Source organism: Coptis chinensis, chromosome 7 (genome assembly GCF_015680905.1).
Source record: "Coptis chinensis isolate HL-2020 chromosome 7, ASM1568090v1, whole genome shotgun sequence".
Taxonomy (NCBI): domain Eukaryota; kingdom Viridiplantae; phylum Streptophyta; class Magnoliopsida; order Ranunculales; family Ranunculaceae; genus Coptis; species Coptis chinensis.
Window position 1 is genome coordinate 84,138,625 of NC_141462.1, and position 18,968 is coordinate 84,157,592.

Sequence of the window (18,968 nt, forward strand, 5' to 3'; positions counted from 1 at the left end):
TCTTGAAGGGATTCATGGAGAACTGGTTGAATTTCTTACTCAGAGTTTCAATGCTGGTGGCCAGGCTTGCCAATGTAAACTTCAGTTCTTGATCTGCTTGTTCATGTGCTTGGTAACCAAATTGTTTTGGCTCCCCCTTCATGCTAGCGACATCCTCGTTGCTAGTAGTCCATTGTTGTGTTTCTTCAGCTAAATTCTCGAGAAAGTTGTAAGCTTCCTCTCCATCCATCGATGTAAACTTGCTTTTGTGCATTGACTGTATCATCTGCTTGTTCATCATCGAGAGTTCTCGATAGAAAAAATGAGCCAGTGTGCTCTTGTCGTATCCATGATGTGGACATGAGACTAGCAGATTATTGAATTTCTCCCAGCTTTGATGATATTCTTCTTCATCCACCTTCCCTTTGAAATTGTTGATGGCTTGCTGCATGGCATCCGCTTCCTCGGGGGTGGGTAGAACTTGTTCATAAACTTTGTTCTCAACTTCTCCCAGTTGTCTATTGAATTGATCGGGTGCGCGGTTAACCATTCGAGGCTTTACCTTCGAGTGAGGCGGAAAAAAGATCAACTTGATACTCTCATCTTTGATATTCTGGTTCTGGAAAGTTCTGAGGACTAATAGAAATTTGTTCATGTGAACATATGGTTGAACATTGTCTAAACCATTGAACTTTGGAAGCATAGAGATTACTGATGCTCTAAGTTCAAACTCGTTAGCTTCTATCTCTAGAAAAACAATACTGCTGGGTGGGTCTCCAATGATTGGCGAATAGAAATCGTTTAGCTTCTTCCTCTGATGTGCTTGCATGGGTGGGATAGCTTCAGGATTATTGGTGTCCATAACACCTCCATCATTGCGTGTGGCCATTGTATCAATCTTGTCTGGTATTCTTGTTATGCGAAGATGATGAAAAACTATCCTACTATGCTTGAATGCAATTAAACTAATATGCAACTATTCTAAATTATACAAATATGCAAAACTACTTTTCTTCAACTGGGTTGGGCTTTGCAGCTAGTATCTCACCCGTTGTCTAAAGATGTCTCTTCTAGGGTTATGGTGAATCACTTGGATTGCTTAAGTACCACGACCCACAGATGATAATCCGTTTGTCAAGATTCAGACAAGAAACACTAGAGTTTGATGTTTCACTGTGTTGGCTTACAACTTCAATTGTTGAAAAGGTCCTAAATACAATTATACTAGAAAACAATAAAACTAAACTACGATGCAACTATACTAAGAAAGCAATAAAACTAAACTACGATGCAACTATACTAAGAATAAAATAAAAAGAATGAAGATTCGACTAACCTTGATGGTAGATCTTGTCTTCGAGATGTCCTTCAAGCTTCTCTCTTTCTCAAAAGAATGGATGATGCGGCTAAAATTACCTCAAGATCCAAAATTCTAATCTTGAAAGAAAACGTTAAACATAAACAACTTAAAACGGCAGTGACGCCATTTGACCTTGCCTCTTTTTATGTGTAGATGAGATGTGGGATATGGATAGATGATGGTCGTTGAACAAAATAGAAGAGTACCAAAACCTAATTATCCCTCAATAAGTAAAGGATGAGTAGGGTATCGTTCCACTTTTAAGTGTATGTTTATATGAATGACAGGACTGGAAAGGGGGTTTGAGGGATTAAAAGCTATTATTATATATTTTAGATTTTAATGCTAAACTAAACTAAACTATTGAGAATTTATAAGAAAGGGAATTCAAGAGATTAGAATCCACCAATACTTTTGATTTATGACCTTCTACTTCATTGTTGTTCTTACAAATAGACTACAATTAGGCAATCGAGCGAGTGTCGATGCCCTCTTGGACGAAACATCGTTAACGAATAACTCTACTTAAGGTTGTTCCTATGTTCATGTTACTAGTATCTTCTTTCCTTTTATGTGAGTTTGGGCAACTATTCAGTGAATCACCATCTAAGGCAAACACAAGGAATACTTCCCTTACTCTAAAACACTACACAACTAGAAGAAAAGTAGAGAATAATAGTATAATATTCAATTATAATAAATAAAACCTTATTCTAGCATTATATTCAATTGCAATAAATAAAAGCATGTCACTAGCAAATATTCAATTGCAATAAATAAAACCCTAAACTAGCATGATATTCGATTGCAATAAATAAAAATCTTAATCTATACTTCTATCCCCTGGTGTGGACAATGGAACTAATAACTAAAAACATAAAGAACTAACCTGATTGAAGAACACCATGAACCAGAAGAATCATTAAACCCTAAGCACCAGCTTCATCTTCTCCCTTGAAGGAGAAGATTAGCCTTCCATAAAGAAGGAAGAACACGAAGAACGAAAAGAAGAAAAGTCGAAGAACATAAGGCTAATTTATTAAGACTAATTTATTAAGACTCAGCTAGTTAAAACCAATCTTTTATTATTAATCTCTCTCTGCCTTAAGTTATGGAGACAAGAGTACAAGTGAATTGGCAAATTACATGAGGCACTTAGGTCCTCTATTTATAGAGGTTACAATGAGCTCTAGAAGCATTTCAAACTGTCATTTGTTTCCTAATACAAATAGACTTCTTTCAGAGTCCAACTTCGTCTCCAAAACTGAGAAGAAATTGGCTACAGTGTCGATCCATGCGTCTGGATGCACTATTCATGCATCTCAGACACGATCAATGCGTCTGGACGCTCGATCCATGCGTCCCAGACGCATAAGCCTATTTTGTCTCTTTTGCTCTATCCTTCTATCCTCTTTTGCAGGCTTTGGTCTAAGCAACGAATCTTTTAGCCTTGGGATTCCAAATAGGCTTTAAAATAGGTCCAAGTTGCATCTTTAATAGCTTCGATTCCTTGGCCTTCTCCATGATTGTCCACGGACTTCCCATGTGATCTTTAATGCTCCGAATTGCTCTGTTTTACCCCTTTTTCTCTAATATTCCACAAAACTCACTTTTTCTCCTGTAGAATCATAAAACATAACTTACAAATATTATTAGTCCACTAGGATGGCTAAACAAGAGGCATAATCGAGGGTTAAATTGCACTTTTTGAGCACTTATCACATACCTTAACATAATGTATGATTAGTAAGAACACCTATTGAAGTATGAACAATCATTATTTATACATCAACATGAACTATGAACAATAATTGTTCATACATCAATATATTGTATAAGGTACGTTCACCTATTTGGGTATGAACAATCTTTGTTCATACATCAGCATAAGGTATGAACACTCATTGTTCATAGCAAAACGACAGAAAGGGTAAAATCGAAAAATATTTATTTCAAATCCGGGTTATTTGTCCTTGAGGGTTATTTTCACTCGAAAATTGGTTTTCCGAGATATTTTCACTCGAAATTTGTCCTTGTGAGTGATTATAAAAAAAAACATGTCCTCTAGAGTTATTTTGAATCGAAATTGGGCCTTGGGACCAATTTCTTGATTGTATAAAGAAGCAAGATATATATGCATTTTGGAACATATATAGGGCATTACCATTTAGGGGTGAAAATGGGCCGACTCTTGCTAGTCATATTGGGATTTACCATGTTAGGATTTTCAAAGTGATTGTACCCTAAAGGATAAAGCCACATCCATACGACCTTACCAGTCCAGCTTGTACATATAAAAGAACTAAAATGTCTTTTTTAGTTAAGGTGACATGATTTATCATTTTTTAAAAGGCTTTAAGTTGAACACTAGCTTTCGAAACCATCCTACGGGTGGGTGCCTTTATATTAAATTATTCTAAAAAAATATTAGCAACTATGCATAGTTATTTATGCATAGCTATGAGATATGAAAATTATATTAATCACTCATTCAAATTTCTTGCACCACTCTCTATAAAAAGGAAGCACCAAACCTTGATAAAATTCATCGACTTCTTTTTGTTTTTAGGTTTAATAATTGAAGTTTGATTGAAGTTTTGTGAGAATGCCAAATGTGGCGAAAATAATATTGAAACTACTTGAATAACAAGACATTCCCAATCATAATTACCCCAATATTGAAGCTACTTGAAACACTATTTAAAATACAAAACTATATTTGTCGAGATATTTATTCCCCCTACATATAATACAAACATGTTTTAGGGTTATTAGTTCAATACATTTGCATCAAGTTTCTAATTTTCCATTAATTATTCTTTAAGGTTAGTTCAATGTAGTACGTTCTATCCAGTTTCCAATTATTTCTCATTAATTATTCTTTGATGTTAGTTCAATGTAATAATTGCATCAAGTTTTTGATTTCCTGTTAATTATTATTTGATGTTAGTTCAGTGCAATTGCATCTACTTTATGATTTCCCATTTGTTATTCATTAAGGTTAATTCAGTACAGTTGCATCCAATTTTTGATGTTTCGTTAATTAGTCTTTGAGATTAGTTCATTGCATTTGCATCCATGTTCCAATCTCCTTTTTTTTTTTGAAGCATTTAGAGGTTAGGCTGACCTCGACCTGCATTAAAGAAAAAGAAACTCATGTTCTCAAATACATTTTCCCTTGTGCGTCCTCCTTTACCATTTCTGATATTTCATAGTCTAAAGGAGGTAGGAAATACAAAATAGAATTCTCATGTTCCTTGCTTAGCTTTGAGAAGTAATTAACAACTCAGTTTGATTCCCTGAACACATGTTTAAAATCCACCCATTCAAAGTGTAACTTCAAACAGGCAATAGCAGCCACTATGTTGAGGCAGTACCAAGGCGGCTCCTCTGCTCCAGTAATAGATCCTACTGCTCCCTTCGAGTCTGAGCATACACAAATCCTCCTCGCTCCTATCTGGATTGCTCCCTTCATTCCATCTTCAACTGCTAGCAACTCTTGGGTGATAACCGATCTTTTAGTCGAGTTCCCTGTAAACACTAGTTTGACAAAGACCAATTCATCTCGAATAACACCACCATACCCATTCGCGTCAGCTGAAACTGACCCATCCGTGTTGACCAGTAAATCCCCTGGTTGCGGCTTAGACCATTTGCACCACACCGGAGCGCGAACTGTGTATTGCACTTGGATACCAATCTCCTTTTAATTACTCTTTGAGGTTAGTTCAATACATCTGCATCTAGTTTTTGATTTCCCGTTAACTATTCTTCTAGGTTAGTTCGATAGTTTATAATTTCTAGTTATTTATACTTTGAGATTAGTGTGATACAGTTACATCCGGCTTCCGATTTCCAATTAACTATTCTTTGAGGTTATTTCAATGCATTTGTATCCAATTTCTGATTTCCCGTTATCTTGTTTTAGTTTAATGCAGTTGCATCCAATTTCTGATTTTCAGTTAATTATTCTTTGAGGTTAGTTCAATGTAGTTGCATCCAATTTCCGTTTTTATATTAATTGTTCTTTGAGGTTAGTTCAATGTTTTTGCATCAAGTTTCTGATTTTCCATTAATTATTTTTTGAGGTTAGTTCAATACAATCACATCAAATTTATAATTTCTCGTTAATTATTCATTTAGGTTAGTTCAATGCAGTTCATCCATTTTTCAATGTTTCGTTAGTTAGTCTTTGAGATTAGTTCATTGCATTTGCATCCAGTTTTCGATTTCTAATTTCCCGTTAATAACTCTTTAAGGTTAGTTCAATGCATCTGCATCTAGTTTCTGATTATTTATGTTTTGAGGTTAGTTTACTGCAATTACATCCGGTTTCTGATTTCCCATTAACTATTCTTTGAGGTTATTTCAATGCATTTGCATTTAGTTTCTAATTTTCCACCAATTCTTCTATGAGGTTAATTTAATGCAGTTGTATTTGGTTTTTGATTTTTTGTTAATTATTTTTTGAGTTTAGTTCAATGCATTTGCATCCAGCTTCCAGTTTCTCATTAGTTATTATTCGAGGTTTGTTTGATGTATTTGCATACTATTTCCAATTTCCCGTTAAATATTTTTCAAGGATTTGCATCCAATTTCTAATTTCCCGTTAGTTATTCTCTGACGTTAGTTTAATGCAATTGCATCCAGTTTCCGATTTTTAATTAATTACTTTTTGAGTTTAGTTTATTGCATTTGCATAAAGTTTCTAATTTCACGTTAATTACTCTTTGAGCTCAGTTATGTATTTGAATCTAGTTTCTGATTTTCTTTTAATTATCCAATGTGGTGTGCAATACCAACTTCTACTAATCCATCTGTAGTGTCTTTGCAAACATGGCATAAAAAATAAATTATGTTTGATTTACTATGTGGGATCATCAAAGATTATCCAGTTCCCGATTTCCTGTCAATTATTCTTTAAATTATATGCATGACTCACTATGTGGAATCTTCAAAGATTATCTATGAATGGGTATTGTTATATTAATTATTATGAAAAATATTTGTAAATATGCAGAACTATTATATATTAATATTATATTCATCACTCATCCAAATTTCTTATAATGTGAAAATCTCACTCTCCATTAAAGGGAAAAAAAAACTCGCCTTTGATAAAAACCTTTCAATTCAACTTCATTTTGTTGTTTAATATTAGAAGTTTGATTGAAGTTTTGTGAGATTGCCTAATAAAGCGAATTTCATATATATTGAAGCTACTTGAATAGCAAGGAGCTCTCAATCATACGGAAAAAGATAAGATAAACATCATTTTAAATGCAAAACTGTACTTATCATCGAGACATTCCCACAACATATAACCCAATTATGTTTTGAGGTTAGTTCAATGCATTTGCATCAAGTTTCTGATTTTCCATTATTTATATTTTAAGGTTAGTTTAATGCAGTTGCATCCGATTTCCGATTCCCGTTATTTATTTTTTGAAGTTAGTTCAATGCAGTTGCATCTAGTTTCCGATTTCTCGTTAATTATTCTTTGCGGTTAGTTCAATACATTTGCATCCAATTCCCAATTTCCCGTTAATTATTTCTTTGAGGTCAGTTCAATGTATTTGCATCCAGTTTCTGATTTCTCGTTAATTATTATGTGACATTAGTTTAATGCATTTGCAACCAGTTTCCGATTTCCGATTTTCAATTTCTCGTTTATTATTTGATAAGGTTGCATTATCATATAGTTTACGATTTTCCGTTAACTATTGTTTAAGGTTAGTTCAATGAATTTGCATCCAGTTTCCAATTTTCCGTTAATTATTTATTGAGATAAGTTCAATGTATTTGCATCCAGTTTATTTTTTGAGATTAGTTCAGTGCAGTTGCATCCGGTTTCCGATTTTCCGTTAATTATTCTTTAAGATTAGTTCCTCACATTTGCATCATGTTTCTAATTTACAATTAATTTTTCTTTGAGGTTAGTTCAATGGAGTTGCATCCAATTTTCGATTTCCCATTAATTAAATCTTTGAGGGTTAGTTCAATGCATTTGCATCCAATTTCCGATTTCCCGACAATTATTTTTTTATGTTAGTTTGATGTATTTGCATCCAAGTTTTGATTTTTTGTTAATTATTCTTTGAGGTTAGTTTAATGCAGTTGTATCCATATTCTGATTTTCTATTAATTACTTTTTAAGATTAGTTTAATGCTTGTATTTGCATCCAGTTTTTTATTTCCTATTAAATATTATTTAAGGTTAGTTCGATGCATTTGTATCCAGTTTTCGGTTTCCCATTAATTGTTCTTTGACTTTAGTTTCATTCAGTATTATATATATTTTAAAATATTTGTCATTATTATTTTGCTGTTATTTTTTATTTTTATTTTTTTTAATATATTTTGTGATGTTATTTTTTGTATAATTTAATTTTTCACATGTAATTTGTTTTGGTTTGATATATAATTTATTTAAGTCCAATGTCCACTTTAACTGAATCTCATTATTCCGCTGAATATATAACATTATAGAGTTGAAAATTTATATTATAGTGTTGAAAAATTATAAATTCATAAATTTAATTGGAATATGTCATAATTATTGTGGCCAAAATTGTGATTTTTGGAATCATTAACTATTAATAAATGTCTAAATCCCACGGTAGATGGCGCATCAAATCGAAATGGTTTTAGGAAAATCGTTTTCAGTAGAAACTATTGTTTTTAGCAATTTAGTTTTTTGTCTCATATTTTTTTTCGTAATTAGCTATATTGTTTAAAAAAAGTTGGAGACTCTGTGAAACTATAGATGGGCCGGGATTGTTTTTTCGTATTTAGCTATAGTGTTTAGGAAAAATTAGAGACTCTGTGAAACTCTAAATGAGATTGTTTTCTTATTTATATCATACTTTTTTTATAATTAGTAATGGAGTTTAGAAAAAATTGGAGTCTCTCCGAGTGCTCCAAAAAATAGATTGGTGAGGGTATAGCTATAATATATATGTAAAGAATTGGAATATGTCGTAATTATTGTGGTCGGAATTGTGATTTTTGGAATCTTTAACTATGAATAAATGTCTAAATCCCACAAGTGGAAACTATTGTTTTTAGCAATTTAGTTTTTTGTCTCTTATTTTTTTTCCGTAATTAGCCATATTGTTTAGGAAAAATTGGAGACTCTTTGAAACTCTAGATAGGGTTGTTTTTTCGTAATTAGCTATAGTGTTTATGAAAAGTTAGAGACTCTGTGAAACTCTAGATGGGATTGTTTTCTTATTTATATCCTACTTTTTTATAATTAGTAATAGAGTTTAGAAAAAACTGGAGTCTCTGCGAGTGCTCCAAAAAAATAGATTGGTGAGGTATAGCTATAACTAGCTTGTAGGCCCGTGCATACGCACCGGCTATTTTGAAAACATTTAGATTTTTTTAAAAAAATTGGGACTACCATTTTAGTCACTAACCCATTTTAGTTTTATAACAAATTGTTTTAAATTAAGTTTTAATTAAATTTTAGGGTTATTTAGGCTTTAGTCCTACTTTTTATGGGGTATTTAGGCTTTAGTCTTAAAATTAACGATTATTAGGTTTTAGTCTGACTTCCATCTTTGATTTTCTTAAATGACCAGAATACCCTTAGAGCATGTTTATCACGTGACTTAAAATTGCATAAAAATAGGACCAAAACCTAATTTACCCAATTACAAGAGGAGTAAATCCTAAAAATGAGATTCGGACATGCACTAAATTCTAACATTTTCTTAACTTACATTAAAAAAAATGTATTTTGGGAAAAGTCATTGCATTATTTTTTTTGTGCATTCTCTCTCTCCATAAGTCTTAGTTTTAATTTGTTTGACTACGCAACACAATGTTGTGTTTATTGAGTCCTTTGAATTGGAGTGCTACATTCATAGGATAAAAATACAAATACAAATACAAATACAAATACAAATACAAATACAAATATTGACGAGTCGCGTGTTTAATACAAATATATAGTGAAGAATTTACCGCTCGAATTGAGGTTCTTCTCTAAAGAGAGTGCCACGTAGACAGAGAGACCTTCCAGCTCAGAAAAGCCCAAGCCCATAAATGGTTTTAGTGAGCCCAGAATCTACTACACATGGTTGGTTTTACAAGTATAGCCCCGCTTTTAAAATGTTTATGATTAAAACTAAATGGACATTATTGTATTAAACTAGTGCTCCAGTAGGGCTAAAAAAAAAATCTCCGCCCACTCGTCTTCTCTCACGCACTCGTAATCTGAACGAAATGGGGAGAGTGAGAAGAATTTTCCCTCATTATCTCACCTAATTCATCAAGATGAAAACTATCAATGATCGAATGGCAGATGTAATTTATGTAGGAAACTTATTATAAAATTATATTTATTGTTGAGTAAACAAAAAAATCAAATTGATACAACAAATATGTCATGAACAAACCTTTAGTTCAACAAACTAACTTAATTTACCAATTATTAAATTTGATCCTAGTGATAATCACTATGTCCTTATTAAGACAAATTTGCTCCCTCTCGCTACTCAAGGTTGATGAACAATTGTCTCCCAAGGCAGAACGGATTTCAATCCCATGAATGTAGCACTCCAATTCAAAGGACTCAATGAACGCAATATTGTGTTGCGTAGTCGAATCTCATTTTTAGGATTTACCCCTCCTGTAATTGGGTAAATTAGGTTTTGGTCCTACTTTTATGCAATTTCAAATCACGTGATAAACATGCTCTAAGGGTATTTTGGTCATTTAAGAAAATCGAAGATCGAAGTAGATCTAAAACCTAATAATCGATAATTTTAAGACTAAAGCCTAAGTACCCCATAAAAAGTAGGACTAAAGCCTAAATAACCCTAAATTTTAAAAACATGTTTTTTTCAATTGGGAGATAGATTCAGTTTTAATAGGAGAATGATTCCCGTTTTAATTAGATACGCTAGATTTTTTCTTAATTTTCAATAAGAGAGGAATTTCCATTTTAATAGGAGAAGGATTCCTGCTTTAATTAGAAGTGCAAAAATTAGTTTTAATACGAGAAGAATTCCCGTTATAAAAAAGGATTTCCTTTTTTCAAATAAGAGAGAAATTCCCATTTTAATAGGAGATGACGTGGAATTTTAATAGAGCTCAAAAAAGAGGCTGGATCTTCTCCGCCCGGGTGTAAATCCAACCCCACTCCACCTTACAGAGAAAACATGACATGTGCATACATACTTAACGTCCCAAAAAATAGGAAATAAACAGAGTCACTAAAATACAATAAAGTACTGAATCGTTCTTGTGGTGGTAGGATAAGGGGACCCTGGAAATTAGCAGATGACGGCACCCAGGTCAGCATAAGATACATAGCCGCGGTGCACAGGATCGAGATGGGACTTCTATCGCGGTACGGAAACCCTACACGTGGAAAGAAGAAGACCGCGAGATGGATGGACAGGTGGAAAGCTAGGATTGAAGGAGGGAAAGATATAAAGGAAAAGAGGTGGAGAGAGAAAAGGAGAGGAGGATATCAAAGAAAGAAGGAGGCGACCCAAAGAGAGGGAGAGGAATAGTGTTAGGAGTTGTAATAGTGTTTGAGAAATAGTGAACTTTAGTCTTAACAGTATTTGGGGGTGTAACATTTGGCGCCGTCTGTGGGGAAGAGAGTATAGAAATGGCTCCAAAGAAGGCAATGGTTAGACCAAGGAAAGTGAGGGTTCAAGAGCAGATGCCGGAGGCAGAGATGGAGGAAGGGGAAGAGAGAGAGGAGGAACGGGCAACGGAAGAAACACGGATGATGCGAGAGGAGATTGAGAGGCTGAGGGAGGAGAACGAGGAGTTGAGAAGAGAAAGAGAAAAGGTGGAGAAAGAGATTGGGGAAGAGATAAGTGAGGAGTCGGAGAGCGAGAAAGAGGAGGGACCAGGACCAACTCTGGTGGAGAACCCAGTGACCGGGTTAACAATGGAGCAAGTCCAGGAAATGATAAACAATGACCGGGAGGCAAATCTTCAGTAGACAAAGACTCAAATGGGCGCGGCCAGTCAGGTGGTGGCGAGGCTAAATCGCAACCCGCTGGCGGATGCGATATGGACTTCGGAGGTACCAAAACATTACAATCAGCCAAGGTTCGAGAGATACGATGGAACAGGAGACCCAGTAGATCACATTCATCACTTCAGGCAACAGATGCCTCTGTGGCAAGAGGCGAGGTACGATCGGCTGCGGTGTATGATGTTCCCGGCCAGCCTGAAGGGGGGAGCTTCAGACTGGTATTATCGGTTGCCTTCGAATAGCATAACTAATTTCCAAGAGTTGGAACAGGCGTTTGTAGATCACTTTATACATCAGAAGAGGCGGGTGGTGGACATCGCGACCTTGTTCAATGTTAGACAAAGGTCCGCGGAGTCTGTCAGGGAGTATCTGTGCCGATTCAAGGCCGAGACATTAAAGGTGGAGAATTTGGATGAAAGGACGGCAGTAATAGCGTTCGAAAGAGGTCTACGACCCGGAACGGGGGTCCATCAGTCCGTTGCAAAGAATGAGATTGTGACCTTGCACAAGTTATATCTGTGGGTAGAGAAGTATATTAGATATGAGGACACCATGCAGAAGGATTCTAAGAGGGGAGCCAAGGCAGTGTCATCGGTAGAGAAAGGCGGGGACCGTAGAAAGATAGAGGCAGGGGATAAAGGTAGCGAGCGGTACCGCGGACATTCATCGCGTCCGGAAAGGAGTATAGAAGTAGTGCGAAGAGAACAAAGGGAGAGGAAGCCATATCGCGAGCTGGAACACGCACCCTTAAAAAGGTCGTTGAGTGAGATACTACCGCTGATAAAAAAAATATGCAAGGGTACGAGGGTCCGTGAACCGTCATCCCTACCGAAATGTCAAATAAGTCGTACTGTAAGTATCACCAGGTATGTAATTATGAAACCAATGATTGTTATGCATTGAAATGGTTGGTCCAGAGGTTGATAGAGAAGGGAATGATGAGGGAATTTATAGCAGAACCACCAAATGGGGAGCCGGGGCCAGCTCCAGGGAGAATATTGGGAACCATAAATGTTATTTTCAGTGGAGAAGTTCTGAATCACAATGCCCACAGAGATAAGATAACGAGAACAGCGAGTATTCAGCAGGTCAACGAGTTGCCCAGAGGACAGCGATACAGTACAGAGTCAATGAGCGGGGAAGACAAGATTACATTCTCTAGGGCAGATCTCCGAGCCGTCGATACCCCACACGAAGATGCGTTGGTCATTACAGTGGCGATGGGTAATTACATGGTCAAAAGGGTACTGATTGATTGTGGCAGCGCAGTGGACTTGCTGTTTAGGGGAGCATTGGAGGAGATGAGGATTGATCCAGGGCAACTAAGGCCGCCGCGGTCCAGTTTGTATGGGTTTAATGGGAGCGTCACGGAGCCTATGGGAGAACTTCTATTACCGGTGACGACAGGGCCCGTGATGGTGTTCTCAAGATTTATGGTGGTTGATTCCAACTCTCAATGCAACGCAATCCTGGGGAGGAGATGGATACATGAAATGAAGGCGGTGCCTTCGACCTATTATCAAGTTATTCGATTCCCCACCCCAACAGGAATGTACAAGGTCCACGGCGATCAGGTGGAATTGAAGAAACGATCCATCGTGACCGCGATAAAAGGATGGTCCGCAGACACGGGCTAACCAAATAACCCCGAAAAAGGCGGGCTTAGCAATTACGGTCGCGGGCGGAAGGAGCGGAAGAAGCTGCGGTGGGCCCAAAGACTTTGGATGAACTGGAACTAGTAAATTTGGGAGAGGGCGAAGAAAAGAAGTTTACATCAGTTGGGTCTAATCTGACGGAGGAGTGGAAAAGTAAGTTGGTGCAGTGCTTGTCGGAGAATAGAGATGTGTTTGCATGGGGGATAGAGGAGATCACCGAGTTGGACCCTGAGTTCGGATGTCACCGGCTACATATGAGGGAGGATGCGAAACTAGTGAGACAGAAGATGAGGGTAGTGAGACCTAAGTACACGGAAGGAATTCGGGAGGAGGTTGCCAGGCTGAAGGGAGCAGGGATCATAAGGGAGGTGGAGTTCACGGACTGTGTCACACCCCGAATTTCGACAGTTTTCGGAAAAACATTATTTGTTCCCGACTCTTCGATCTTCGAGGTGTGACGCACTCTCAACTCCCAAAAACCTATAAACAGTTTAAAATATGCGGATAATAAAAACCAATAAAAATTTTAACTTAAACAAAAGTCTTCTTCATGACAAAGATTCACAAATAAGATTAGGTTACAACTCTCCTTTCAATAACTCTTTAATAAAATTTACAAATGAAAATACAAAAACATTGTCTAGACTGAAATTCTATATCACCTCAAGAGAAAACAAAACAAATCCTGAGATGCAACGCTAACGCAAACCACAAGCAGCAACCACTCTTCTTCAACACTAAACCTGTCAAAACTTATCAACTATGTTCATTGAATGAACACACCCGATAAGCAAACATGCAAATCGGTCAACATTATAAACAATGCTTTGGTGTGAGTAGTCCTAAAATACAACATATAATATACATATATATACACAATCCATAACGGCAGTTAGTTCCTCCACCGGCCTTTAACTTTCAAATCGACTAATACAACATCCTTAAGTACAATAATCTAGGCGGTGGTTCCTCCAATGAGGCCTTTAACTTCCCACTAACCACACAAAACTACTATAATGCATCATAAATAAGGCATTTAGTTCCTCCACGAAGCGCTTAGGTTATAACTAAACTACTAACCAACCAAACATATACAATCATCTATCTAGAGATATATTATTTACCAACATATTACCATAATTATATTAGTTTAGACTTTCTTTGTGTGTCCCTAAAATCACGTCAGATCTATGTCTTACCTAGTTTCCCCTGGCTACCACAATCGCAACCCAACGAACATGTACATCCACATGCCTCCCTTACATAATGAGCCACTCGTCGTGCGTACCTACCACCCCGGCGGGATGCCTCACACCAGGTAAATCCTCACACGGAAGCCAAATCTATGTAAGCACTGCCACTATTCGGCATAAAATATTGCGCATCATCATTCTATTTTGCGAACGGAATAATCAAGCCACTATTCGGCTACGCCAGAGAGCCATTCAAATTAATCGAACGCCGGAAGAAGGGCAAGGCCATTCAGATTAACTGAAACGCCAGAAGGGCCAATCACATGAGTTGTGGTAGTCGTTCTAGGATTTTCGTTTCGTAATTTATTCAAGTGTCATACATTAATGACTCATAATAAATCCACTATATCAATGTCTTGGTCAATTACCTTATTGCACTAAGCCATAATATTTAGAAATATCTCAATTATATCTCATAACCACTTTCATACTTTCACGTGCCAATATATTATTGCACTACACCACACTCCCCGTGGCAAATATTCACCAATACTATGCTACCTCATAGTAGCATCTCACATATATAATAATGGAGTATTTATACATTTATGTCTCTAAAACTGTTCCATTTAATATATATATCCCAACATATATATGCTTTACACACTACTCTCACGCCAAATCTTAATTAGATAATGACAACTAGATTTATATCGGCTTCCCACAAAGATTTTCACATTTAATTTGTCCATACCATTTACAACATAAAATATAGCACAATTATACAGTCTATAATCCACAATCAAAGCCCAATATATATATGCTTTACACACTACTCACGTCAAATCATAATTATATAATGAATATAAACAAACGTGTGAAAAACTAGAAAAGTCAACATTTCCTAGTCAACGGTCAAAGTCAACGGTCAAAGTCAAAGTCAACCGTCAATGGTCAAAGGTCAACAGGTCCTGGTCAAAGTCAACAGGTCTTGGTCAAAGTCAAACTGTCCTGGTCAAAGTCAACATGTCCTAGTCAAAGTCAACGTGTCCTAGTCAAAGGTCAACACATCATGGTCAAGGTCAAACTCAACATGTCATGGTCAAAGTCAAACTGTCGTTTCCATGTTCGACAGGTTCATGGTCATAGCCATGGTTCATGGCTAAGGTCAATGTGCATGGCTCGTGGGCTCATAGTGATGGTTCGGACCTAACCGCCAAGCCCAAACCTTAAAACCCGAAAAGTCTAAACATTGGAAAAACCCAAATAGATCTATTTTAAGTCCAATGGACTGGCCCCAAGCAATATTAGAAACTGGCCCAAAAACTTTAGACTAAATTGGCCCAAAACACAACTGAGTTCGGCCCAAAACAAACTCATAGAAACTGGCCCAAGAAAACTTAACCTAAACTGGGCCCAAACTAAACCAAATAAAATCGGGCCCAACAACTAAAATAGAATCGGGCCTAAACCAAAACAAAACAAACCGGCCCAAAATAACCAGCCAAGGCCCAAGGCCCAACTAAGATGAACAGTGTCATCTTCTTCACCAATTCTCTTCCACCACCGGCCACCAAATCGCGCCGCCACCATCTCACCTTTTCATCAAGGCGGTTTCACTACTCTTTGAAAACCAAGCAACATTAATTAAAGCAAAAACCACAACTCATACAATCCAAACCTCACCAAACTAGATCTGAAATTTCTTGCCGCCATTAATGGCTGGCCTCAAGCTTCCAACAGCCCACTCAACAGCCCTCACACAAACCTCAAACACACCCCCTCACAACCAAACATCCACCCATCACCACAAAACACAACAACCAATTAAACCAACAAAACAAATTTCAACCACCGGTTCGCCAATCGCCGTTAACGAGTTTTCTGAGCTTCAAAGAAATCGATGAAACCGGCGGCGCCCATCCATCCCAACAGTCAATCACCGATTTCAAACAACCCATAGCAATCACTTAGCCCCCCCACAATATCCCAGTAACACGCATACGGACAGGGGCTGCCATTGATGCTCTGTCGAAGCTTTGATAGTTTACCCAACTCACAAAGTTTGGACAGTTTAATACAAAATCCGAATTTAACAAAGTTTAATAATACAAATGGCACGAAGTCCCATACAACAGTATAATGAACCGTATCAATACACAGAAAACCATAAGTTTGGTGAAATAGCAAAATAGCTACTCACCTGACGTAACAGCTCGACGAATCCCTCGTCGTCCGAACCATCGCACTCCAACGCTCTAGAAATCCAACTTATATCTCTGCCTCCATTTTTAATATTTTATTTTTCTATGAACCCTATTTTCCAGAACAATGTGTTTATATACTTGGGTCCGAAACCCAAGCCCAACACAGACTCGGGCCCAAAACCAGGCCCACGTATCCCGAGTCCAATCCGACGAATTTTGAAAATAAATAAATAATTAATTAATAAATAGAAAAATACGTATTTAAAAAATACGGGCGTTACAGACTGGCTGTCCAATATAGTTGCGGTCCCAAAGAAAAACGGCAAGGTGCGAATGTGTGTCGACTTTACGGACGTAAACTTGGAGTGTCCCAAGGACAGTTATCCTATGCCACGAGTAGATGAGTTGGTGGACAGGACGGCGGGGTTCAAAATGTTCTCATTTATAGATGCATCCATGGGATACAACTAGGTTGCGATGTATGGACCTGATCAGGAAAAGACATCCTTCGTAGTGGAAGGGGGTACTTATTGCTATACAAGGATGTCGTTCGGGTTAAAGAACGCAGGAGCCACTTTTCAATGGTTGGGGGAGAAAATGTTCGAAAATAAAATTCGAAAGAGCATTGAGATATACATAGACGACATGGTGGAAAAAAATATGTCAGAGGCAGAGCATCTAGAGGGGTTGAGGGAAACATTCAGGATACTTCGAGCCCACAATTTGAAACTCAACCCAGAGAAGTGCACCTTTGGAGTCACCACGGGAAAATTTCTGGGGTATATAGTGACACAGCAGGGAATAGAGGCAAACCTCGAACAGATAAGGTCATTGGTGGAGATGTCGTCGCCGTAGACGGTGAAAAAGGTGCAGCGATTGGCGGGAAGAGTCGCGGCCCTTAACAAATTCATTTCAAAATCATCCGACAAATGCAGGCCGCTGTATAGGCTACTGAGGAACTCCATATATTTCACATGGACAGCGGAATGTGAAGGAGCATTTCAGGAGTTAAAAAGGTATCTGGGGGAAGCACCTCTGTTGTCGCGGCCCGAATTAAAAGAGAAGCTATATTTGTATCTGGGGGTCACGGATTATGCAATTAGCTCGGTCCTCATTCGCGTTGTGGAAAAACCAGTGTATTTCCAAAATAAGACTTTGTTGGATGCGGAGACTAGATACAGCCAAGTGGATAAGTATGCTCTTGCCTTGATATTCTCAACCTTGAAGCTGAAGCCGTATTTCGATGCCCACGCAGTGATCGTGGTGACGAATTTACCCCTTAAACAAGCTCTGAGGGCGGAGAAGTCAGGAAGAATGCTGAAGTGGGTCGTGATGTTGAGTTCATATGAGATCCAATATCAGATTAGAACGGCAGAGAAAGCTCAGGCTGTAGCAGAGTTTTTGGCAGAGTTCCCGACGGAGGATCCTACATGGGGGGGAGGAGATGGTTTTGGAGCCTGAGCAAGAAGAGGAACTGGACCGCCTGAACCCATAGGATGAGAGGAATGGTTGGAGAATATTCACGGACGGCTCAGCAACGGATGCAGACAGCGGAATAGGCGTGGTGTTAGTTACGCCAGAAAACAATAGACTCGAACATACAATGAAGTTGGGATTCGCAGCGTCAAATAATGAGGCGGAATATGAGGCAGTGATTGCGGGCATGAGGATGGCTGAGAGCTTAGGCATGAAGAAACTTACCGTTTACTCCGACTCAAATTTAGTGGTATGCCAAGCAAATGGAGGGTTCATGGCAAGATGCCCCATAATGGCAAAATATTTAGGAATCTTGCGCAGTTAGGCGACGAAATTCACACAGATCCGATTTGTTCATTTGAATCGCTGGGAGAATTGCTACACAGATGCTCTGGCCTATATGGCCGCAGCCATACCAGGATCCGAGGAGAGGACCATCAAAGTAAGGAAACTGGACAGACCGAGTACCGAGGAGTCTTTGGAGATACTGAATACCACGGGGGAGGACAAAGGTTGGATGGAGCCCTTCAAGCAGTTCTTGTCAGGGTGTAAGGTGATGGACCCTAGAGAGAAACGAAGACTGGAACAGGCATCCCGGAGGCACACGCTGATAGGAGGGGAATTGTACAGAAAGAATTTCAACGGGCTTTTATTGAAATGTTTGGGATCGAGGCTAGAGCAAGAGGTGCTTGGGGAGCTACATGGGGGAGATTGTAGGAGCCATTCAGCGGGTAGGACAACGGTACACCGGTTGTTAACGCAAGGATACTTCTGGCCCCACATGAAAAGAGACGCTGTGGAGTTTGCCAAAAAATGTGAGAAATGTCAGAGATTTTCTCAACTGATATTTGCCCCAGCAGAGCCACTACACAATGTGTCTAGTCCATGGCCGTTCGCGATGTGGGCCCTCGATATAGTAGGACCGCTGCCCATGGCCAAAGGTAAGAGGAGATTTATGTTGGCCGCAACCGACTACTTTACAAAGTGGATTGAGGTCGTGTCGCTGCAGCAGGTGAAGGAGGTACAAGTGGTCAAATTCTTGTGGGAGAACATTATATGTCAGTTTGGGCTGCCCTATGCTATTATCGCGGA

The 18,968-nt window shown here is 38.1% G+C and overlaps 1 protein-coding gene across 1 annotated transcript; it reads left to right on the top strand.

Moving 5' to 3' along the window:
* Positions 1-11,380: 11,380 nt before the first annotated feature.
* Positions 11,381-12,982, top strand: LOC147489470 (uncharacterized). The gene is made up of 2 exons (XM_086574651.1): positions 11,381-11,563; positions 12,263-12,982. The coding sequence occupies exons 1-2, from the start codon at positions 11,381-11,383 to the stop codon at positions 12,980-12,982; spliced, it is 903 nt and encodes a 300-aa protein (XP_086430777.1).
* The last annotated feature ends 5,986 nt before the right edge of the window (positions 12,983-18,968 follow it).

Bases quoted from the DNA above. Each gene is read 5' to 3' on its own strand.
- LOC147489470 (XM_086574651.1), top strand. From the start codon at position 11,381: ATGGACTTCGGAGGTACCAAAACATTACAATCAGCCAAGGTTCGAGAG. The intron at 11,564-12,262 runs GTATTATCGGTT...TGGTTGGTCCAG, and splicing joins AAGGGGGGAGCTTCAGACTG to AGGTTGATAGAGAAGGGAAT.